The sequence below is a fragment of the Lepisosteus oculatus genome, chromosome 14 (assembly GCF_040954835.1).
Source record: "Lepisosteus oculatus isolate fLepOcu1 chromosome 14, fLepOcu1.hap2, whole genome shotgun sequence".
NCBI lineage: Eukaryota > Metazoa > Chordata > Actinopteri > Semionotiformes > Lepisosteidae > Lepisosteus > Lepisosteus oculatus.
This window is the reverse complement of record NC_090709.1, coordinates 20,368,745-20,394,166: the sequence shown is the minus strand read 5'-3', so window position 1 is coordinate 20,394,166 and position 25,422 is coordinate 20,368,745. Positions and strand designations below refer to the sequence as shown.

General features: G+C 47.2%; 1 protein-coding gene, 1 non-coding gene and 1 pseudogene across 2 annotated transcripts; 2 read left to right on the top strand and 1 right to left on the bottom strand.

The window, feature by feature from the left end:
* Positions 1-3,915: 3,915 nt before the first annotated feature.
* LOC138242517 (zona pellucida sperm-binding protein 3-like) lies at positions 3,916-25,336 on the top strand. Its single transcript, XM_069198050.1, has 5 exons — positions 3,916-3,943; positions 24,407-24,579; positions 24,612-24,923; positions 25,025-25,140; positions 25,213-25,336. Exons 1-5 carry the CDS (start codon positions 3,916-3,918, stop codon positions 25,334-25,336), a joined length of 753 nt encoding a protein of 250 aa, XP_069054151.1.
* Positions 11,164-11,302, top strand: LOC138243679 (U1 spliceosomal RNA; annotated as a pseudogene).
* Positions 12,587-12,659, bottom strand: trnaf-gaa (transfer RNA phenylalanine (anticodon GAA)). Its single transcript has one exon. It is a non-coding gene; the product is annotated as a tRNA-Phe (tRNA).
* Positions 25,337-25,422: the final 86 nt, after the last annotated feature.

Sequence of the window (25,422 nt, the reverse complement as noted above, 5' to 3'; positions counted from 1 at the left end):
CACAAAATTCGTTATAATTTAATTTTAAAAACATGGCTAAGCATGGGTTTAAAGTATATTCAACAGTGCAGGTGCATCCAAAGAAATAGAGTTTCCCAGGCCCTCAGAAAGAATTACCATTTCCAAAGATGTCTGTTGTAATTTACACACCTTGCCCCAAGGTCCAGTCAGTCAAAAGCATCTTTATTAATAAGCCTCAGTGCCTTGGTATTTTTTACTAATCTAATATCAAGAATCTCACCATGTGCATGCTGAGCTGTGGAATATATGTATTGTTTTATATACTGTAAAATCGAAATACCACCTCTTTCTGGTTACTTATCCTTTATTGCATAATCAGGGCCAAATAAAACTAAATCAGTGTCACCTGCTGGGTTCAAAATGCCTTCAGGGGACACCAAATAGAAGGCACTGGACTATAAATACCCATCCATGTTATAACACACTTACCAAGGGTTTTTTAGTTTACTCTGAGCTTTGAGAGATTTAATACCTATGGTACCCATATTCATCCTTTATTTAAGGGAAGTACACATCCTAGACACACAGGAAACTCCCTTGCCCCAAGGGAAGACCGATACTTTGGATGGTAATGATTGAACCTGGCTACAACAGACATCTTTGGAAATGGTAATTCTTTCAGATGGCTTGGCAAACTATCTGCCCCAGCTAAGACGGGTACTTTGGATGTTAATGCTTGAAACTAGACATCTTTGGAAATGGTAATTCTTTCCGAGGGCTTGGATTTCTTTGGATGCACCTGCACTGTTGAATATACTTTAATATACCTTAAACCCATGCTTAACCATGTTTTTAAATTAAATTATAACAAGACAGGAGGTACAGTAACTCTGAGACTTGACTAAGGTCCTGGTTATTGAATCACCACCACGATCAAGAGGTAAGACTTTACATTTTTACTTTTAAATGCATTTGCTGATAACCTTTTAAAACAAATATGCAGTCAGGCAGATGCATCTTTATTCTTAAGCATCTCTCAGTGCATTGATATTGTTTTTACTAATCTAATATCAAGAATCTCATCATGTGCATGCTGAGGTGTGGAATATATCTTTGTGTTAAATGGTGTTGTTTTGTATATTGTGTAATTGAAATACAGCCTCTTTCTGGTTACAAGTATTGGCTTAGAAGACTTCTCCTTGCATTGTATAATCAGGGCCAGTTCAATGGGGCATTTAATTAATTGAGAGCTCTTTCTAGTAGATATGAATGCAGAATGGATACAGATTAATTGCAATAGTGTAACTGCAAATGAATATAGATGAGAATGTTCACTTTTTTTATGAAACCATTATTTATTTTGGAGCAATGAGCAATACAATAAAATCATTATGCTCAAACTATGAGAGAGAAAATTAAGGATAATTTAAGAAATCAGTCTTAGCTTGTTTCTATACACAAATTATATTATTTATTTTCAAAGGAAACCCCACGAGGATTCCCCTGGTGTGCAAGATGTGCCTGAATACTTTTGATCAGCTTCCTGCTCACTTGAAGAGGGCGTGTATGAAGCACGCCACGGCAGAGGAGATCACGATGGCCTCTCAACAGGCGAGAAAGGACATGATGAATCACCTGAAGAACGGGGTCATCGTGGATTACAACAGAATAGAGATCGTGTCTGGTGAGGCAAACAGGATAGCGGTTGTAAGACTGCTAGAGTCCTTGGGCCTTTTTGTACGTGGGAAGCCTGAAGACACATTGGCAAGGTGAGATATTTTTAATTTGTAAGGCTTCTGTAGTTTCTTTTTGAAATCATTGTTACAACATATTATGTAAAAGCATGTTGAAAAGATTCTACCTGTATTCCAGTGGCCCTGAGCAAGAGGCTGCTGTCCAGGAGGAAGAGATGCCAGAGGCTGCTCCAGAAACTGAAGCAGAAGCGGAGGAGGAAGGGGAAGATGGAGAACAGTAAGACTCTCTGCTCAATAGGGTTTCTAGTGCTTTATTTTTTATTTGCACGTTGTATGTATAAAAAATGATTTTGTTTCACAGAGACAAGAAAAAATGTAGCCTTAATTAGGATGTCAGTTAATTGGTAGATATACATATTCACACGGGGCCACATCTAAAGCCATTTTCTCCCAGAAGCCAACTAAGAAAACGGAAACACTTATAATACATGTAATTGTCCATGTGTCTTATTTCTACAGGGTGTCAGTTAAAGGTAATCTAAAAGCTCTCCAAAAAAGAGTTGCCCTGGCTGGACTTTACAGAAAACACTCTCTTGATTCTCCTCTCCTGGCTGGCTTTAAACAATACCTTATCCAGGGCCTGGGAATGGTAAACTGCTTCAAGGAGGTAGGTATTTGGTACATGGTTTTACTCGGCTTAAACTTCACATACCACGGATGTTGGTTATAAAAATAATGACTTTCTCTATATATGTTTTTCAGGTTGAAAATGTCTCCAGGTTCCTGTTTTTTATGCATCCATCAGAAGTTTCCTTAAGTTTTCTGAAGGACATTTCCAAAATGCAGACATTTGTTTCCCAGTTGAAGATGACTGGGCTGTCTCACCAGACCATTGCAGGTTATATCATTAATATCAGCAGATTCCTGCTCTTCATCCTAAAAAACACTAGCCTGCAAGTGGAGGATCCCAGTCTAGCTAAGAGTTTATTAGACTTCCAGAGCAATCTAAAGGATATAAAAAAAGAGAAACAACAAGAGTGTCAGACAGGAAATAACCAGAAAGAGGTACATTACTTATTAAATGTTGGTTCAACTTATACTTGCTTTTCTATTCAAACACATGAATGTTGCCTTTTGGAAGCTGATAGTATTGCTCTCTCTCCCCAAGACAAACACAGCTGCAGAGTCCTCCACCTAAACTAAGCGATTGCTTGAAGGTGTTGAGTGTTGCAAAGAAAGATGTGCAGCAGATACTGGGCAAGACACACACCTCTGCAGACATCACCACAAGTGAGCGGATTGTTGTGATGCTTTACCTGCAGGCCATTCTCCAGCTGAAGCACCTTCAGAGCCCAGGGGTGGTAAAGAATATGACAGTAAGCATCCCTTCATACAACCGAGAATTTTGATTATAGATGTTCTTTTCGAGAAATTGAATTTAATTAATATTTGTATTAAAAAATCTTCTGAATTCAGGTCCTGGATTGGATACAGCGAAAAATTGTTGTGAATAAAAGTGGGTAAAAACAGGGTAATAATCTCTGTCAAAGAGCGCATGGCTGCAACTCAGCGACTAGCTTCCTTTGCACTAAATGAAGAAGAGGAAAAGGTGAGTTGAAGGTTTTATTGATATTTCATTGCTAAAAACTGTCTTTTTGCATTCAATGGTATGTGAAGAATACTGCATTTAAACTGCATTTTTATTTTTTATTTTCTCAGATGTTTCACTGCTACTTCATTAAGTTACGCTGTGATGCAAACTGCAGAATGGAAATAGAACATTTTTTGTGTATGCAGGAGGAGAACCAGTTCACAATCCTACCTATGATCTGCGAAGACTGCATGAGAAGTAAATTGAAATATATAATTATTTTGATGTATTTTCTTTTTACTTTTCTGTGGCTTGAAAACAACTATTTTATATATGTTTGTTTTGCAGGTACCACCTACCACTGATTACTTGCTATGTTGCAAGAAGGGCATTTGAAATGGAAATAAAGACGCTACCTATTGATCAGAAAACTGTCCTGAATGATTATTTAGGTGTTTCAAATGGAACTGTTGAAAACCTAGCCAGAAGGCTGACAGATGAGGACATGTGCTCAGCCAGGGAACTAATTCATGGCATTGTAGAAGCAGGATCTCTAAGTGTCACAGTGATATCAAAATTCAGTATCTGAAAGTCAATATTTAAGATAAACATACATTTCTCATATTTTTTTAAACTTCAGTTCAGGATCAGGAGAGCAATCTTTAGGCTATGGACAAGAACGTTCAGCTGCTATACGGTAAGTTTTAATTCAATATCCTCTTTCAGTTACCTTTTAGCCACTCTGTCTTAGATCTGAGATATTTAAGTTTTCTTTTTACAAATAGGTCCACGGTGGCAGCTGCTGCATATAGATGCCCAAAGATGGATGATGCTGCAGCCTTCCAGAAGCTGATACAGATGTTTCCCGTGACATTAGAAGGCAGCCTCCCAGAAAGAAAGAGCGCCTGAGAGTGACCGGCATTCACGACCGCCACTGTTACAATAAATGGAGAGCTGAGCAGAGGAAAAGGAGGTAACAGAACATATTTGGTAAGAACAGGATTTCTTCCCTTTTTAAAGAGTAATATTTCAAGAGTCTATTACTGGATATATTCTTTGGGTGGATTTCTGATTTTTCACTACAGATCAATACAAAAGACGGTTACCAACAGAAAACCAAGTGACCCATTATATAGAAAAAATGGGATGGTCAACCAATACACCAGCTGTGTCCGAGGTACTTCAGAACTGGAAGCCGCATGTAGAAGTCCAACCAAATGGCAAGGACATTGAAAATCTGGTAAAACTCCAAACCTGGAGAGGCCTGCACATTGTTGACGATCCTGTGAAAGGGAAAAGGTTATAACTTCCAGGCGTTTCCAAAAGGGAGGGGTGGTGTGTGATTACCATAGCAAGGTTATCACAAAGACAGCAGGAGAAGCCCTAACGGCACAGATGGCAGAAGGAGACATGGGATATCTATTCTTTTTTGATGGACCTAAACAAAAAATGTGCATTGATTCGCGTGAAGAACACTGCACTTGCCACCCGGATATGGACACAATTGGAAGGCGCATAAATCATTCAAACAAAAAAGCCAACATCAGACCAATTAAAGAATCTTTTGTAATTGACGAAAAGACTGACATAACAATTCTGTTCTTGGCAAAAAGAGAGATTGCAGTGGGAGAAGAGCTCCTATATGATTATGGTGTCTCCAGGAAGTCTTTTAATGGAGAAGGACAATCTCTGGAGTGGTTGGACGAATGATCATAAAATAAAGCTTTTATTTTAATTCAACGTCTTGATTTATTGGTACATGCCCAGGGCAATAAGCAGTCTGAGGTTTTATTTCCAGACGGCATAGATCAGTGAAGTAGTGCAACACACTGGATCATTATATTATTAGAATCTATTCTACTTAAATTATTAAGTAGGTTAGGGTTAGGGTTAGGTGCAGGAACACTGTATTTAGGATGTGTTTGCAGTGATTCTGTGTTTCTAGCTTCAACACAGTGATATATATATATAGGCTCAGTGATTTATTGGTACATGCCCAGGGCAATAATCAGAATGAGGATTTATTTCCAGACGGGCTCTGCAGCTCCTGCGGAGTGGAGTCCTGCCTGGAGCCGTGTCGCATGCTGCAACACAGGAAGGCTGGAGCAGGTGGGTGTGGGCTATGTACACTGCCGAAATAGCTCAGCTGGGAGAGCATTAGACTGAAGATGTAAAGGTCCCTGGTTTGATCCTGGGTTTCCGTGTTTTGTTTCATCACGCCCTTTGTTCCTCTCTCCAGCGCCCCCTGCCTAAAGTGACGCTTCCCTTTCTCAGCCCGAAACGCAAGCGAGACACCAGCAGCAATCCTCGCAGGTTTCTGTAGCGTAGTGACTATCACGTTCGCCTAACATACAAAAGGTCCCTGGTTCGAGACTGGGTGGAAACAGCCAGCCTCTTTTTGCACGCTCCTGTACTTCACAGAGGTCTTGAGCGACTGGTCATTTGTTCCCAATGTATTTCCGGTGCCTTCATGCACTCTTGTACCAAACGCACGTTCCTTCTGTACGCGGAGCCGATCATTTGCAATTGGGCTGTGCCGACAGACCAGGACGAGCTCTGTCAGCTCAAAAGCAGCGCAAGAACAACAGAAAGATTAGCATCCAGCGGGGGCCTCTTAGTGAGCCCAAGATCTCATCAACAGCAGCCCCTGCAGGTTTCCGTAGTGTAGCGGTTATTACGTTTGCCTCACATGCGATAGGTCCCCAGTTTGAGACCGGGCGGGAACAGCCTCGTTTTGCACACTCCTGTACTTCACAGAGGTCTTGAGCGACGGTCATTTGTTCCCAATGTATTTCCGGTGCCTTCATGCAGTCTTGTACCAAACGCACGTTCCTTCTGTACGCGTACCGATCATTTGCAATTGGGCTGTGCCTACAAAGCAAGACGAGCTCTGTCGGCTCAAAAGCAGCGCAGCACCTGCGAGAACAACAGAACGATTAGCATCCAGCTGGGGCCTCTTAGTGAGCCGAAAATCTCATCAAGAATCGGCTCCAGCAACAGGGCTGGGCGCATTGTTCCATTCTCCGACCACTCTCGGTGTAAACAAGTCCCTCCTGGTCTCTGCTTGAAATGCACTTTCCTGCGTTTGCTTTGGTGTAACTGGCTTCCCCTGCATGGGCGAATGTGAAGAAGATCCTTAGTAAGTCATTGAAGAAAAAGATTCGAACCGGGGTTGTTGCTGCCACAACACAAAATACTGACCACTATACGATCACAGCGAGTTACCGAGACAGACGCAGAGGGGTGGGAAGGATGTACTCTCTTCGTGTGGCACTAGTCGGAAAAGTCCTGACGTTGTATTTCAACTGAGCCCTAGTATACATCGACCCTTCGACACTCTGAGTGCCAACTCTCTTGTATGTTTTCTCCACCAAGCAGGTCATGAAGGCAGCAATTACAGTTTGCTTACATGACGCACGGAACAGCATGGCTGTATGCTCCCATATGGTCTAGTGGTTATGATTCCTGATTTTTCACCCAGGTGGCCGGGGTTCAACTCCTGGTATGGGAACGTGTCAGTTTTGCCTCCTGCTTTCCAAAAGATCAGCACCATGTACGAAGGAGCCACATATAAACCACTCGATCATGTGCAAAACGTACGAGAAAAGGGGGCGCATGTTTTCAAACGAGGACCTCTTGCGTGTGAGCCGAACTGATCATCGCTGCAGCTCGGAAACCTGCCGGAGGTGGGAGGGGTGACTCTGGTAGACAGCGTTGACCTTCGGCAATAGGATTTATACTCTCCAAGATGATATTTGCACTTTCTGGAGAGGAGATTTTCTCCAGTTCAGTAGCCCGATTTTGTCGATTGTGTGGAGAAGGCTCAGAACGAGGGCCAGTGTGGGGCCCCCCGGTGGAGCGGGTCCAGCGAGGATACCCAGGATTCAGCGGAGCTGCTTCTCTCAGACTCTGCAAGTGCTACAGATGCCCTCCTCTCCTCCATCCAGTCCATCCCAGAGGATCTGCAGCAGCTGGTGGGTGGGGGGGAAGAGGAGACTGGTGCATCGGCTGCACCTCTTTCCCCTCAGTGCTCCCAGGAGCTGGACTTGAGGAAAAGGAAAAAGGACTCTGTTTCTCCCTGAGCGAGGAGGAAGGAGAGCATGGCGATGGGGAGAGCTGGAACCACCCCTCCCTCTACCCCCTTCCTTGAAATGGACTCCGTGAACGCTTTTACTGCTGCCACCCTGATGAAGGCTCATTCAGAGGATGGCTGGCAGGAAATTGGAAGAAGAAAAAGAAAAAGAAGAAGGTAACAGGTGAGACAGAAGAGAAATGTGTTTTGTAAAGACTGGTTCCACTTTCTTATGTAATATGGCTCTAAACATAATTTCTCTTAACACCAGAGGTATTAATGACAGAGTTAAATGCCAGTCTGTCTTTGATTACCTCCAGCAGAGAGAGGGAGATGTGTTGATGTTGCAGGAGTGTGCTTTAGCCTATCAAGAGAGGTATAAAAGCTTTGAAGATAGGTGGGATAAAGGGCCTTCTGTTTGGTCAGGGGACAATAACAACAGAGCCTCTGGCGTGGCCATTCTTTTCAAAGGATGGGCATTCAAATTGAAAAGTATTCAGAAGGTCATAGATGGCAGGTTGCTGTGTGTGGATGTGGAATGGGGGACCGTTAACCTGCGGCTAATCAATGTGTATTGCCCTACTGACGTGGGAGGAAGGGTGGAGCTACTCAAGGCACTCTTCCCCCTATTGTTATGTAGCACAGACGTGATAGTGGGAGGGGATTTTAATTGTATCTTAGAGCACACAGACAGGCAGTCTAGCTCTCCGATAAAATTGGATTCCAGCTCACTGGCCCTGCAAAACTTAGTTCAAGACTTTAAACTCTCAGACACATATAGATGTATATATCCCACAACAGCAGGATATACATGGTCAGGGAGGAATAGCAGCTCCAGAATTGATTATTGCTTTGTCTCAGAGAGAGTGAAAGTTGTTGGGGTCACTCTTCAGCCTGTCTTCTTCTCAGATCATCAGGCTTTAGGGTGTAGAGTGGAACTCCAGGGCTGGATTGTCTTTGGCCCAGGCCTCTGGAAACTCAACACAAAGCTGCTAGAATGAGGGGGTAGTATCCCGCTACAAGGAGAAACTATCACAGTGGCTGTCCTTGCAGTGTCTGTACGGGTCAGTAGGAGAGTGGTGGGAGGAGGTGAAGGTGAGGACAAAGGCCTTTTTCATGGCTGAGGGAAGGAAGGCTGCTGCCAGACGGAGAGGAGTGCTAGCCAGGAAACAGAGGCAGCTGCAGCGTCTCTACACGATGCTGCACAGTGGCTTCGATGTGCTCGAGGATATCACCCTTTTAAAAAAGGACATCCGGAGCATAGCCAAAGAAAGTAGTCGAGGAGTGCTGTTAAGAAGCAGAGTGCAGTTCTTGGAAGAAAATGAGAAGTGTACTCGCTTCTTTTTCAGGAAAGTGGTAGGCTCCAAGTCTGTCATGGAAAGTGTAGTTGATGAGGAGGGACGAGAGAGAACAGAGCCGAGTGCTATCCTCTCCTGCACCGAGGCCTTCTACTCAAGACTGTACAGCTCTACAGAGGTAAAGGATGAAGAAATTCATTTTTTTACCTCAAAGCTAGAAAACGTTTTGAGTGAAGAAGATAGGGAAGTACTTGAGAGGGATTTGACAGTAGAAGAGCTGAGACAGGCTATGGAGAGCTTACAGAAGGGGAAAACTCCGGGTGCTGACGGGGTCCCTAAAGAATTTTATTGCACCTTTTGGGATCTGCTTCAGGATCCGCTACTGCTCCTATTCGAGGAAAGCTATAAGACAGAATTGCTGCCTGACTCCTTAAGAGAAGGCACTATCTCTCTCTTGTTTAAGAAAGGAGCAAAGAATGACATAAAGAACTGGAGACCCCTCAGCCTGTTAGGCGTGGACACTAAGATCCTGTCCAAAGCCCTTTTCCTGCGCCTACAAAATGTAGTGGCCTAACTGGTAGGGAAAGACCAGACTTGTGGGATAGCAGGACGCCTGATGAGCGACAACCTGGCCTTGTTGAGGGATGTCTGTCTGTACTCTGAGGATCGCTCCCTCCCTCTGTGCATTTTCTGTGACCTAGAAAAGGCCTTTGACCGCCTAAACCGGCAGTACTTAACATCGGTACTTGAGCACATGAAGTTTGGCCCCATCATGAGAAAGTGGATTAACCTGCTGTACACAGGTAGCAACAGCAGAGTAATGGTTAATGGCAATAGATCACGCCCCTTTGAAGTCTGTTCAGGGGTGAGGCAGGGCTGCCCATTATTCCCCTTGTTATTCATTTTGGCTATGGAGCCCTTAGCCTGTGCCTTGCACCAGGATCAGGCCATTAATGGGATACCAGTGCCTGGAAGTGGGGGAGGAGAGGTAAAGACATCTCTATTCATGGATGACGTCACCCTGCTCCTCTCTGACAATGCCTCAATTAGCAGAGCTCTGCAGTGCTGTGATCGTTTCTCCTTGGCTTCCTCTGCAAAAATTAACAAATCTAAGAGTGAGATTTTTATCAGAACTGGAGGGAGCCAAAAGAAGGACATGATCTCAGGCTGCAAGAGAAGAGAATTAAGGTCCTGGGGGTGTATTTTGGAGAAGAGATGGGAACAGTAAATTGTCAGAACAAATTGCCAATCTTAAACAAAAAACTGATGCAATGGAAGGACCGAGACCTCACCATGACAGGGAAGGTGCTGGTCATCAAAGACGAGCTATTGCCTGTCTTTAATTTTCTGGCTTCTACCTTCCCAATCCCACACCGTGTTGCGGCGGTGCTGAGGAGATTGATGTTTCAATTTCTATGGGGTGGGAAGCAGGAAAGACTCAGAAGGGAAATAATGTACAGGCCGCTACCCTCAGGAGGGAAGTCTGTCCCAGATATTGCTACGAAGCTGCTGTGTATTTTCCTGGCCTCTGTGCTGAGAGGCTTTGCAACAGCACCTGCAGCGCGTACCTGGACTTATTTTTCCAGGCTCTTGGTAGGTAGGGAGGTGTTCAGAGTGTGGGGTGTCAGACCCAAGCTGGATGTCCCACTCTCTGACACATGCCCTGCAATTTATTGGACAGTTAAAAGTTTTCTAAGATCTCACCCAATTGGCCATATTCCCCTCCGAGATGTCAGCGTCCAAAAACTGGAAGATTTCGTTGCACCCCAGAATAATAGGCAGACCCCTGTGGGCATTTTAACATCAGCCCAAACAAGGAAGGTGTGGAAACACACATCCTCTAAGTTTCTGTGCAACATTCACAGAGATTTTGCCTGGAGTGTCGTCCATCAGTGCTTACCGGTACGAACTTTCTTGTACAGTAGGGGCCTCACCCCCAGCCCACGCTGCGTTACGGTGGGCTGCGGCGAGGAGGAGACTGTGACCCATCTCCTGTGGTCCTGCTTTTTTGCTAAGGCCTTCTGGGCACAGTTTGAAGATTGGTTGCAGGCTCTCTCGCCCCAATTTACCCTGACCGCTGCTTTCGTCATATACGGCATCTCTCCTGTCAAACTTCCTCCTGACGTGTTTGACAGGATCTGGGCCGTGGTGAACAGTGGGAAAGACGCCCTGTGGAGAGTGAGGAACATGGGGCTGTTCAAAGGCATCAAGGTCCCAGTCAAGGCAGCAGGTAGCCTGGCCCTGTTCATCACCCGAGAGAACTATTACCTCAGAGATCTGTGGAGAGAAGGGAGGGAGGAAGCAGAAAATCTGTGGGAAATAGAGAGCATAGGTCAATATCTCAAGAGACTGTGAAAAACATTATCATGTTTAAGTAAAGAATGTGATTTGCACCAGAAAAAAATAAATTGTTGCTATGTAACTGGTACCGTGTCAAAATGTAATGAGATGTGATCATATATACTGTTTTAAGTATGTATATTAATGTAAAGCTTTCTAATTTGTGATATCCTGTGTTTTTTTTTGTGAAAAGAAAATAAAGTTCTTAAAAATAAAAAATCGATTCACCCAGGGCGAGGCTCGGCCATTGCACTCCGGCTGTGCTGACCCCTGCGGATTCCCCAAATGTGGGAATCTCGACTGCATAATTTCTGGTAGTGGGGGACTGCGTTCGCGCTCTCCTCTGATGTGCTTCGTCCAATATCAGATACGGAAGAGTTACGACACCACGAGCTACGATAGGATCCCAGTTCGAAAGGAGTCGATGCCACTGCTGGTTCCTGGTTTCTTTTAGTTAGAGGTTCGGAGAAGCATTTCAAGCTGGTTACACTACTCCTTCCGGACATTCATTCCCTTTTCAAAGTCAGTCGTTTTGCTGTTGTCTGCATTATTTAGGCTGATTATCGAGGTTAGCCTTTATTTGGTCATGGGGGCCTCGGTACTGTATGCTAATTCTCAAGACAGTTTCACCCGTTTTCTGATTGCTAGGTTCTGTACCAGTGCAGACATGTCAAACAGTGAATGGCTGTACCTCTATTGTATCCGTGCTCAATGAATGAAATAAGTAATAAATGAATATATGTATAGTTATACGAAAAACAAGTGGTTTATCGACTCATCTTCATTTGCAGATTTAGAGGCAGCTTCGATATTCGGGGGAGGCGTAAAACATGGTGCTGATCTTTGGAAAGCAGAAGGCAAAACTCGCTGTGAACTCGCTGTGATCGTATAGTGCTCAGAATTTGTGTTGTGGCCGCAACAACCCCGGTTCGAATCCGCATACTGGCAGAATAGGAGGAGTACTGCCTGACTGGATCGTTGATGAACGACAGAGGCCACTCCGACCTCCTCTTGGTTTTCTTCAATGACTTACTAAGGATCTTCTTCACATTCGCCCATGCAGGAGAAGCCAGTTACACCAAAGCAAATGCAGGAAAGTGCATTTCAAGCAGAGACCAGGAGGGACTTGTTTACACCGAGAGTGGTCGGAGAATGGAACAATGCGCCCAGCCCTGTTGCTGGAGCCGATTCTTGATGAGATCTTGGGCTCACTAAGAGGCCCCCGCTGGATGCTAATCTTTCTGTTGTTCTTGCAGGTCCTGCGCTGCTTTTGAGCCGACAGAGCTCGTCCTGGTCTGTCGGCACAGCCCAATTGCAAATGATCGGCTCCACGTACAGAAGGAACGTGCGTTTGGTACAAGAGTGCACGAAGGCACCGGAAATACATTGGGAACAAATGACCGGTCGTTCAAGACCTCTGTGAAGTACAGGAGCGTGCAAAACGAGGCTGCTTCCACCCGGTCTCGAACCGGGGACCTTTCGCGTGTTAGGCGAACGAGATAGCCGCTACACTACGGAAACCTGCAGGGACCAATGCTGGTGTCTTGCTTGTGTTTCGGGCTGAGAAAGGGACGCGTCACTTTAGGCAGGGGGCGCTGGAGAGAGGAACAAAGGGCGCGATGAAACAAAATGCCAAAACCCGGGATCAAACCAGGGACCTGTAGATCTTCAGTCTAACGCTCTCCCAACTGAGCTATTTTGGCGGTGCGGAGAGCCCACAGCCACCTGCTCCAGCCTTCCTGTGTTGCGGCATGAGCGCACCAAGAGGAGCGGGAGAGTGTTGCAGGAACGTCACTCTGAAGGAAAGCCACCCAGGTGCGCCCTCTGAGCTCTGTCCAGCGCATCTTCCTCGCATGGACTCCTGCCTGCGACGGGCAGGAAACAATTAGCAAGAACAGAACGACACCCCATGGGTGTCTCATGACCGCACCTTAGGTTGTGACACGTGCAGGTGTGAGGGGTTGCCGGGCTACTTTGGAGCAGAGCTTGGGCGGAGGGGGGGCGGGAAAGCAGACAAAGAGGTGACACCTCAAGGTCTGCATGATCACAGCTCTCCGCCGCCCCAGGCTTCCGCTCGATAAGCTACTGGACACACCCGCCCCTCCTCACACAGACCGTGGAAAAGCCCCCGAGTGGGAGGGCTCTCTCTTCCTCCCAGGAGCTCTTGGACACGACGCACAGACAGGGCGCGGGGAGCTGCCGCCTGCAAACACGGCTCCAGGCAGGACTCCACTCCGCAGGAGCCGCAGAGCAGAGGAGATGAGGGCAGCTTAGCTCCTGTGCAGAGACCTGAGCTATTGTTGCTGTGGACGCTGTCTTTTCTGCACTCGGGGTAGGAGTGAATGTTGAGTTGCCCTTAGAATTGAAGCAGAGCACTTCAACGGCACGGGTGTGTGTGTGTGCGTGCGCCCTGGTGATTCTGGGAGACAGATCGAACCTGGGCTAAAAGAGAGGGGGCTTAGCCCTCTTCCATTTGCTAGTTCAAAGTTGTACAACCCATTTGTATCTGCTAGGTGGCGCAGTCGTCGTGCACAAAGAACGCTTTGAAAAGCGTCAAAGGCAAGTCATTCCGAGTTGGTCGTTTGTGTTTTCCGTTCAGACGCGAAATGCTGAAATGATCTCTCGGCTCCTCGGTTGTCATCCCTGACATCCCAACCCCGCCACTCACTGTGTAAAGCAGTGTCGTATGGCCCTGACATCACACCCCCACCACTCTCTACGGAAAGCACTGTCGTATAGCCCTGACACCCACCCCTCCACTCATTGATTAAAGCAGTGTCATCAAGCCCCGACATCCCACCCCCGCCACTCTCTACATATAGAAGTGTCGTATGGCCCTGATATCCCACCCCCACCACTAACTGCGTAAAGTAGTATCTTCAGGCCCTGACATCCCAATCCCGCAACTCTCTGCGTAAAGAAGTGTCGTCTGGACCTGACACCCACCCGTCCACTCTGTGCTTAAAGCAGTGACATCAAGCCCTGACATTCCACCCCCTTCACTCCCTGCGTAAGGCACTGTCATATGGCCCTGACACCCACCCCTCCACTCTCTGTGTAAAACAGTGTCATATGGCCCTGATATCACACCCCCACCACTCTCTGCGTAAAGCAGTATCGTCAGGCCCTGACATCACACCCCTGCGACTCCCTGCGTAAAGCACTGTCGTATAGCCCTGACACCCACCCCTCCACTCTCTGTGTAAAACAGTGTCGTTTAGCCCTGACATCCCAACCCTGCCACTCTCTGTGTAAAGCAGTATCGTCGGGCCCTGACATCCCACCCCTGTCACTCTCTGCATAAAGCAGTCTCGTCAGGCCCTGACATCCAACCCCCGCCACTCTCTACGTTAAGCAGTGTTGTCAGGCCCTGACATCCCACCCCCTACACTCTCTGCGTAAAGCACTGTCGTATGGCCCTGACATCCCAGCCTCGCCGCTCACTGCGTTAAGCACTGTCGTATGGCCCTGACACCCACCCTTCCACTCTCTGCATAAAGCAGTGTTGTTAAGCCCTGACATCCCACACCCTCCACTATCTGCGTTAAGCACTTTCGTATGGCCCCGACATCCCACCCCCGTCAATCTCTGCGTAAAGCAGTATGGTCAGGCCCTGACATCCCAGCCTCGTCGCTCACTGCGTTAAGCACTGTCGTATGGCCCTGACATCCCACCCCTGCCACTCTCTGCTTAAAGATGTGTCGCATGGCCCTGACACCCACCCCTCAACTCTCTGCATAATGCAGTCTCGTGAGGCCCTGACATCCCAACCCCGCCACTCTCTGTGTAAAGCACTGTCGTATGGCCCTGACATCACACCCCTCCACTCTTTGCGTTAACCCCTGTCGTATGGCCCTGACACCCACCCCTCCACTCTCTGCATAAAGCAGTGTCGTATGGCCCTGATACCAACCCCTCCACTCTCTGCATAAAGCAGTGTCCTCAAGCCCTGACATCCCACCCCCGCCACTATCTGTGTAAGCAGTATCGTCAGGCCCTGACATCCCACCTCTGCCACTCTCTGCGAAAAGAAGTGTCATATGGCCCTGATACCCACCCCTCCATTCTCTGCATAAACCAGTGTCTTCATGCCCTGACATCCCACCCCCGCCACTCTCTGCGTAAAGCAGTATCGTCAGGCCCTGACTTCCCACCCCCGCCACTCTCTGCGTTAACCCCTGTCGTATAGCCCTGACACCCACCCCTGCACACTCTGCATAAAGCAGTGTTGTCAAACCCTGACATCCCACACCCTCCACTATCTGCGTAATGCACTGTCGTATGGCCCTGACATCCAACCCCCGCCAATCTCTGCGTAAAGCAGTATCGTCAGGCCCTGACATCCAGCCCCCGCCACTCTCTGAATAAATAAGTGCCGTATAGCCCTGACACCCACCCCTCCACTCTTTGCATTAAGCAGTCTCGTCAGGCCCTGACATCCAACCCCCGCCACTCTCTGCGTAAAGCAGTATGGTCAGGCCCTGACATCCCACCCCCGCCACTATCTGCATAAAGCAGTATCGTCAGGCCCTGACACTCACCCTTCCACTCTGCATTAAGCAGTGCTGTCAGGCTCTGACATCCCAACCCCGCCACTCTCTGCGTAAGGAATTGTCGTATGGCCCTGACACCCACCCCTCCACACTCTACATTAAGCAGTGCTGTCAGGCTCTGACATCCCAACCCCGCCACTCTCTGCCTAAAGAATTGTCGTATGGCCCTGACACCCACCCCTCCATTTTCTACAAAAAGCATTGTCTTCATGCCCTGACATCCCAAACTCACCACTGTCTGCGTAAAGAAATGTCGTATGGCCCTGACACCCACCCCTCAACTCTCTGCATAATGCAGTCTCGTGAGGCCCTGACATCCCAACCCCGCCACTCTCTGTGTAAAGCAGTATCATCAGGCCCTGACATCCCACCCCTGCCACTCTCTGCGTAAAGTAGTATGGTCAGGCTCTGACATCCCACCCACGACACTCTCTGCCTAAAGCACTGTCATATGGCCCTGACACTCACCCCTCCACTCTCTGCGTTAAGCAGTGTTGTCAGGCCCTGACACCCACCCCTCCACTCTCTGCATAAACCAGTGTCTTCATGCACTGACATCCCACCCCCGCCAATCTCTGCGTAAAGCAGTATCGTCAGGCCCTGACATCCCACCCCCGCCACTCTCTGAATAAATAAGTGTCGTATAGCCCTGACACTCACCCCTCCACTCTCTGCGTTAAGCAGTCTCGTCAGGGCCTGAAATCCCACCCCCGCCACTCTCTGCGTAAAGCACTGTCATATGGCCCTGACACTCACCCCTCCACTCTCTGCGTTAAGCATGGTCGTATGGCCCTGACATCCCAGCCTCGTCGCTCACTGCGTTAAGCACTGTCGTATGGCCCTGACACCCACCCCTCCACTCTCTGCATAAAGCAGTGTCGTCAAGCCCTGACATCCCACCCCCACCACTATCTGCGTAAAGCAGTATCGTCAGGCCCTGACATCCCACCCCTGTCACTATCTGCGTAAAGCAGTATCGTCAGGCCCTGACATCCCACCCCTGCCACTCTCTGCGAAAAGAAGTGTCGTATGGCCCTGATACCCACCCCTCCACTCTCTGCGTTAAGCAGTGCTTTCAGGATCTGACATCCCAAACCCGCGACTCTCTCCGTAAAGAATTGTCGTATGGCCCTGACACCCACCCCTCCATTCTCTGCAGAAACCAGTGTCTTCATGCCCTGACATCCCACCCTCGCCACTCTCTGCGTTAAGCAGTGCTGTCAGGCCCTGACACCCACCCCTCCACTCTCTGCATAAAGCAGTCTCATCAGGCCCTGACATACCACCCCCGCCACCCTATACGTAAAGAAATGTCGTATGGCCCTGATACCAAGCCCTCCACTCTCTGCGTTAAGCAGTGCTGTCAGGCTCTGACATCCCACCCCTGCCACTCTGTGCGTTAACCCCTGTCGTATGGCCCTGACACCCACACCTCCATTCTCTACGTAAAGCAGTGTCTTCATGCCCTGACATCCCACCCCCGCCACTATCTGCGTAAAGCAGTATCGTCAGGCCCTGACATCCCAACCCTGCCACTCTCTGTGTAAAGCAGTATCGTCAGGCCCTGACATCCCCCCCCCTCCACTCTCTGCGTAAAGCACTGTCATATGGCCCTGACACCCACCCTTTCACTCTCTGCATAAAGATGTCTCATCAGGCCCTGACATCCCACCCCCGCCACTCTCTGCGTAAAGCACTGTCTTATGGCCCTGACATCCAACCCCTTCCACTCTCTGCGTATAGCAGTATCGTCAAGCCCTGACATCCCACCCCCGCCACTATCTGCGTAAAGCAGTATCGTCAGGCCCTGACATCCCACCCCCGCCACTCTCTGCGTTAACCCCTGTTGTATGGCCCTGACACCCACCCCTCCACTCTCTGCATAAAGCAGTCTCATCAGGCCCTGACAGCCACCTTCTGCCTAAAGCACTGTCATATGGCCCTGACACCCACCCCTCCACTCTCTGCGTTAAGCAGTGTTGTCAGGCCCTGACATCCCGCCCCCTCCACTCTGCGTAAAGCACTGTCGTATAGCCCTGACATCCCAGCCTCGCCACTCACTGCGTTAAGCACTGTCATATGGCCCTGAGACCCACCCCTCCACTCTCTGCGTTAAGCAGTATTGTCAGGCCCTGACATTGCACGCCTGCCACTCTCTACGTAAAGAATTGTCGTATGGCCCTGACATCCCACCCCCGCTACTCTCTGCATAAATCAGTGTCAAGTAATAGGTTTATTCCATGCTGAAAAAAAGAAGAAAGAGAACACAACGTTTCAGCCGTGGAGCCTTCTTCAGGTGTGAGAGAGACAGGACAGTAGGCAAAGGTAAAGTAGCGGGAGAACAAAGGCTGGGAGAGAGGAGGAGTGAGAGGCGGGAGCAGGGGACAGAAAGAGAGGCCAATCAAGAGGTTTGAAGTCAGATTGGGTGCAGAGAGGTGTGAAATGAAACTTCCAATGAATGGAGAAAATTTAAAAGAACAGTAGTCTGTCGTTAAGGGAAGGGAGAATGTGTGATCCTAGCTGCAGAATAATTTTAGTTTCGGTGGTCTTTCTGATGTATGAGTTTCTGAAAACTGTCTTTGAGAACACATACAGAGAGATTAGAGTGGTTGTGGCCGTCAGAGGTGAAATGAGAAACAATGGGCTTGGAGAGATCTTTAATCTTCACAGCCCTGACGTGTTCTCTGAAGCGGTCTTCGAGTCTCCTTCCTGTTTCTCCAATGTAGATGGCTGGGCATTTACTGCAAGAGATACAGTAAATAAGGTTGCTGGAGGTACAAGATGCTGTCTGGGTGATCCGGAAATTGTCCTGAGGGGCCTTGAATGAGTGTGGTGGTGGCTGTGTACTTGCAGGTGATACAGCGAGCTCTGTTGCAAGGGAAAGTGCCTGGTGTGGATAATAATAATAATAATAATAATAATAATAATAATAAACTTTATTTTATATAGCGCCTTTAAAGGTGGCTTCTCAAAGCGATTTACAGGATGACAATAACAATAAATAAGAAGACTACAACAATAAATAAGAAAATTTCACAAGACAGGACACAATTATAATTACAACAATACAACAATAACAATAGAGGAGACCGTGGAAGATGGTATTAAGAAGAGCAGAGGGGTGAAGAATGGAACCAGTTAAGTAAAGGCTTTTCTGAAAAGGAGGGTTTTGAGTCTGGATTTGAAGGAGTTTAGAGAAGGTGACTCTCTAATATCCTTGGGCAAAGAGTTCCAGAGCTTGGGGGCATAGCAGGAGAAGGCCCTGTCGCCCATACAATGTAGACGGGCTTGGGGGACAGTAAGGAGGGCAGAATTTGAAGAGCGGAGGTTGCGAGGTGGGGAGTAGGGCGATAAAAGTTCAGACAGGTATTGAGGTGCCAAGCCATGTAAAGCCTTGTAGGTGAGCATGAGGATTTTAAAGTCTACGCGGAATTTGACCGGAAGCCAGTGCAAGGACTCCAGGATAGGAGTAATGTGAACACTTGCACTGGACCTGGTCAGGATTCTGGCTGCTGAATTTTGGACATACTGCAGCTTGTTCAGAGTAGATTTAGATACCCCAGGGAGCAGAGCATTGCAGTAGTCAATTCGAGAGAATACAAATATGTTGATCAGCTTTTCAGCCACAGTTAATGATAGCATAGGGCGTAGTCTTGCGATATTTCTAAGGTGAAAAAAAGATGTTTTGACAGTATGCTGTACATGTGGGTCGAATGTTAAGCCAGAATCGAATATAACCCCAAGGTTTTTCAATTTTGATTGGAGCTCAAGTACAGAGCCATCTACAGACAGGGTTACATGGTTGTTGAGGGCGGTCAAGGGAGCTGTGAACAAGGAGGTTACGCAGATTAGGTGGTCGGCGATATGAGATGATAGGGCGATCAGAAAAGAGGGCCCCAATGCAGGGATCATCCTGTACGATGGAAAAGTTCTGGTTAATGGTCCTGGGGATAGGAAGTGTGTTAGGGTGGTAAGGAAGCACCAAAGGAATGCAGTTTTTACGGCGGGAGTTCCTGATCGGGTTGATGGTCCGGGGGGTGTTTTTGGCTCGGGCAAGGGCCTTGTCAATCACACTGCTGGGGTATCCTCTGTTGATGAAAAATGAGTACATTTCGAGGGCTTGGTTCTCGAAGTCGATGTCGTCGCTGCATAATCGTCGTAACCTAAGGAATTGTGAAAAAGGAAGAGAGTTTTTAGTGTGGTTGGGGTGAAATTAGCTGTACAGGAGGTAGCTGTGTGAATCCGTGGGTTTGTAATAAACTGAAGTGGACAGTCGGGGGTAGTTGATAGACAAGTGGATGTCTAGAAACGGAAGAGTGGTGGAAGATATGTTAACCGTATATTTGAGGGACGGGTGGAAGTTGGTGAAATGGTGCAGGAAGAACTCAAGCTGATCGTTGGAGCATGTGGCGGCACCGACGCAGTCATCAATATATCGCTTGTAGAGGTCAGGGACATAGCCAGTGTAGGAAGCGAAGAAGCGTTCTTCTACCCAGCTGACAAAAATGTTGGCATAGCTGGGTCCCATTCTGGTGCCCATGGCAACTCCACTGACCTGTTGGTAAAAAAGATTATTGAAAGAGAATGCGTTCAGTGTGAGGACCAATTCTGCACGGCGTACCAGGGTGTGGGTGGGTGGATCAAGCACTGTGCGTTTGTCCAGCATGTGCTTGAGGGCTGTAAGGCCGTCATTATGGGGAATGACGGTGTACAGAGATGTGATGTCCATGGTAAAAATGTAGCATTCGGTACCCTGAAATTGGAAATCATTAAAAAGTTGGAGCGCGTGGTTGGTGTCTTTGATGTATGAGGGAAGATCTTCAACCAGCGGTCTCATGAGGCTGTCGAGAAAGGCTGAGATGTAAGTAGTTGGACAGTTACATGCTGATACGATGGGGCGTCCAGGGGTGTCCGGTTTGTGGATTTTGGGGAGGAGGTATAATTGAGATACCTGTGGATGTTCCATGATGAGCCGGTTCGCCTCCTGGGGGAGCTCGTTACTGCTGATAAAAAGGGAAATGGTGGAAACCACTTCCTTTTGGTAGTCAGTGGTAGGGTCCTGTTGGAGAGGGAGGTAGGCAGAAGTGTCAGTTAGTTGTCTAGAGGCTTCAAAGATATATAGATCCTTACGCCACACCACAACAACACCTCCTTTGTCCGCTGGTTTGATGACAATATCATCCCTGTTGCGGAGAGACTGGAGCGCCTGATTTTTTCCTTGGGTGAGGTTAGACCTATGTTTACTGGGTATAGGGAGTGCCTTGGGAGCTTGATTAGTGCATTGGTTGATGAAATAATCAACTGGTGGAAAACGGCCAGAGGAGGGAGTCCAACAGCTCTGTTTGGGATTAATGTTGTTAATGACATCAATAACCGGGTTGTTATCAGCTGCCTGTGAAGAGAAATTGTCTGCAAAATGTGCTCTGAGACGGATCCTGCGGTAAAAGCGGTTAAGGTCGACATTGGTCTGGGTGATGTCCAGTTTCCTGGGAACTGGTACAAAACTGAGCCCTTTGCTGAGGAGGGATCGCTCATCCTGTGAAAGGGAAAGGTCAGAAGGTATGGTGACAACAAGGTTAGGGTTGGTGAGGGTGTTCGGGGTGTTGATGGTTTTCTTCTGTAGAAGATGACTGAGTTTTTTGTCCTTCTCTGTAGTGAGAAACTGGTAGAGTTTAGAGTTGAGAGATCTAATGAGGTAAGTTATGAAGGGAAGATGATGTGGAGCTGTCAGCCGTAGAAATTCCTTAGCCTCTTTGATGTTGTTGTCGTAAAGGATAATCTGTTTTTTGAGGGAGAAAATGGTAGAGAGCATTAGTTTCCTAGCAAATTGTTTTAGAAGTCTCTGAGTGTTACTCTGGGTGGTATCAGAGTCAAAAGAAAAGGTATTAAATTTAAGGCGAAATCCTTTAGGGATGATATTATGTCGACGACATCTGTAAAGGAATAGAAGGTGGTTAGAAAGCCTGGTCTTGGAACAGATAGCTGTAAAGAGACGGAATGCTGGTTTAGTGAGAGAAGCGGGCAAGTGGCCCAGGGAGGAAGAGCAGGTATGACGAAGAGATCTAGAAAAAGATTTGGAGGAAGGCATAGTGGGTCGCATATATTTTCGTTTTTCTCTTTTTTACATAACACGCTTTCGAGAAATAGACTGTCTTGTAATGAAAGCTGCATTAGAAAATGTGTATCTAAATTAAAATCGGGAATATGTCTTTTGCGTTATTCAGCTTTCTTAGCGCTTGGGTCTCGATTCAGATATTGCAATGAAAGCAACAGGGGAGTAAGTTTTCCTTTTCTAAATCAAAGGTGATCTGCTCACAAGGAAGTATAAAAACTTCAGCGTTTACTTTTTGAAGACCGCAAATTGTCGAAACACTGTTGCTTCATAAGCTAATAAGTAACATTTCTGAGCACGCATTGTATTACTAATGCTATTATTAATTTAAAAAAAAGCTTAAATTCACATAATGGAATTTGGACGGCTCAAAGTAGTCTATTCCTTGTACACCTTTACTTGCCCGCTGAGTAGAGTTTTAACCAACGGCAGCAGAAGTAGCAGTAATAGCAACAGTGTGGTTAGAGTGTCACAATACACTCTATGAAAGAATTGCGGCTTCAGATCGTTTTGTTCTGTTGAAGCTGCCTACAGGCTCCGATTTGCTGACATTGGCTGTGATCTTTTTCATGAAATTCTTCACATATTTGAAATATTTAATTCGGGTTCGCCTAATACACGGTGCAACCCGTACCTGCAGCAGAATGCTGTGGCACATGAAGCCGTTTTGTTTATCGGTTGTAAGGATTGAGGAGCGTACTACAAATCGAGCAAGCGAAAAGAAAATTAAACAGGAGTCAGGAGTTTTTGGATTGCTAATCCATTGTGCTCTGCTCATCTAGGTTCAAATTCCATTCTTGTCATGGTTAAGGCCTGAGACGTGTGTGTTTTTTCTAAACGGTGTTTGCATTTGTTTCCTCCTTTACTCCTGTAAACTCAGGATTTTTTTTTCCTTGGTGGCAACAATGTGCTTCTGCAATACAGTAAATGGTAGACTCTGCTTTCAAATTAGCTGCACCAGGCATTCGGATACAGAAAAACACAGGGATTTAAAATTCAGGAATATGAATGGCCAATTGCTTACAGCTAGGGTTTTTACGTTTTCTTATTTAGCGATTTGTGTATCAATCTTTTAACAATTCATTAAAATGCTAACAATATGTAAAATCAAAACAACAGCACCTTTAAATGCTGGGGAGACAGGTAGTTGTTTTTTTCATCAGATGCCAATCTCTAATGCTGTGTGTGAGAGCTTACGTACCTTTCCTTTTCTCACATTTTCTGACAACTATTCCAAAGGGGCACCGTGTCAGCTCCTAATACTTTTTAAAAGTCTGCCTGCATGTTTGATTATTGTCGTTTTATTTAGAAAAAGTTCAATATTGATCATAACTAAAGAAAATTAGGATCACGAATAAAAAAAGGGCTGAAGATGCGAGTCGCTCTTGAATCAGAGCTGGGCGACACGGGCTTCTGTTCTGATATGATTGTAAGAAAAGCAGGAGGAATCTCTTCTCTCCTATGGAGCATGAGCTGAATCAGGAGTGAGACATTTCGTATGCTCGTGCATATGTTAACGCATGACCTACATCGTAAAACTAAATTAAAAACTAACATTAAGTTGTCAAAGACATTCATTTATATACAAACAAGAGACACACATAGTAATGATTCTACATTAACTTGTCCTGCACTGATCAGACTATTTGAAATGTATGAAAGCCCGTTTCCGCCAGGGAGTTACAAAAAAAACGCGCTATGGTATCGCAGAATTCCGGCTAAGTAACTCAGAATTGCGACTTAGTAACTCACAACTCCGACTTTATATCTCACATTTGCAACTTCGAAATAGCCCATATTTCATTGTCTGTCCTTTTGTTATTGTAACGGATTCGGGTTCTAGCCAGCAAGACCTGGGTTTGAGCCAATACGGGGTTTGAGGCACGAAGTAGGGTGGGAGCGGCGAGGGCACAAGCCCTAGAACCCGAATCCGTTACAATAACAAAAGGACAGACAATGAAATATGGGCTATTTCGAAGTCGCAAATGTGAGAGATAAAGTCAAAATTCTGAGTTTTTAGGTCGCAATTCTATGATTCTAAGTCACAATTCTGAGATACCATAGTGCGTTTTTTTTACTCCCTGGCGGAAACGGGCTTCCGTAGGTTCTCAGTGCTGCGAAGCAAAAGCAATCTCTGGAAAATCAGACAAATTATTATCAGATCATGTCAAAAGCTGATCAGTATTTCTTTACTGGGAAGCAAAGAAATGCTTGTATTACACATTTTAATATGACATGCAATTACACATGAAAAATAGTAAAATTATTTTCATTGCGGTACGTGTTGATAGAACAGCCCCCTCGATAAAGGAAAGTGTGGACGGACGTGTCGCATGTTCCGTACTCTGTCTGACAGCGAGTTTAACACACTTTCCTCGGAAATTAGAAACTAATTGAACAATAAATTAATCTGAGCAAATTTTACACGTGTGGGTGATTTAATTCTGTCGAAATTGCGTGGAACTCCTCCGCTGAGGTCAGATACACACGGGAAAGTGTTCAGGCGGCTTCACGGAGTCCCGCCTCAGACTGGAAGCAGGTTCTAATTAGACGCTGAGAACAATCCGGGTCTCTGTGTGTAATTGATTGTGTTGATTGAGCGGTAGTGTGACCAGGTGTGCGGTAGCAGGTCCTGCCAGTATAAAAACCTAGTCACCGCGTTCACACTTTATGCTTTCTTGCTTCAACACGGTTTTGTGGTTTACTTATTTTACTCCTGTAGCAATTAAGCGGGACATTAATTTGGCGATGCGCTCGTTTCTCTTTGTGCTGTGCCTGTGCGCAGGGGCCGGGCTCCCCGCACTGGTCTCCGCTGGGCCGGCTGGCTGGGACTCTCGGGAATTGGCGCTCCAGGCCGACCTCCCGGCTCCTGAAGATGCAGCCCAGTTGGAGGACTTGAACCTGGCAGATGCGCCCTCCGAAGACCTGTCTGCAAGCGAGAACGACTCGCAGTCCTTGGCCCCCGACTTTCGCCGCCTTTCCGTGTCCAGAGATGCGTACTCTTCGCCCTACTTCGACAAGGAGAAGATGAAGCCGGCAGCCGCCCCTTACCCGCCTACATCAAGAGCGTCCTGTTTCCTCCCCAGCGAGGGCGGCAGCCGGCTCGCCCGGACATCGGGGGCACCCGAGGAGTGGCCGTGTGGTGCGACTCCAGCAGGATGTACGTGAGGGTCAGTCGGCTCCTGTTCGGCTTCAGCTGTCGGCCATCGGAGGTGACCTTGGGCAACTGCAGCCTCAGCCGAACCACACGTCATTACTTCTACTTCATCTACGGGCTTCACGAGTGCGGTACCGAGCGATCGGTAAGCGGGTCTTCATCTACAGGCAATGTATCGATGTGAACTGTAGGGCTAGTGTCGGGGTTGCCTTTCCTGGGAATACCCCTTCCTCTGTGACCTTGCAGGTTGTCCAGGGCCGCCTGGTGTACTCCAACACTCTCCGCTATGCCCCGCCCTCCTCCAGTGCGCCTGTGCATCACTTCATTCCCTTCTCTGTGCTGGTCAAGTGCTCCTACAACAGGTAGGCAGGGCTCTGCTGCTGAGAAGCCACTGGGAAAGTGTCCAGAAGCCCCTCATCTCCTCTGTCCTGCAGGTTCCACTACTCCTACAAGGTTGGCTATGTCCCCACGTGGGCCAGGAGAAGGACCTTCAAGGACCTGAAAAACAAGCACAGCTTTGTCCTGCTCACCACCAACTGTAAGTTCCTTGAGCGATAGCTCCTCCTGCCAGCAGGGGGTGCTGTGTGCAGGTGTAATGCTGCCTCTCTCTCTCTCCAGCCCACTGTGTCTGGCTCTCTCCTAAG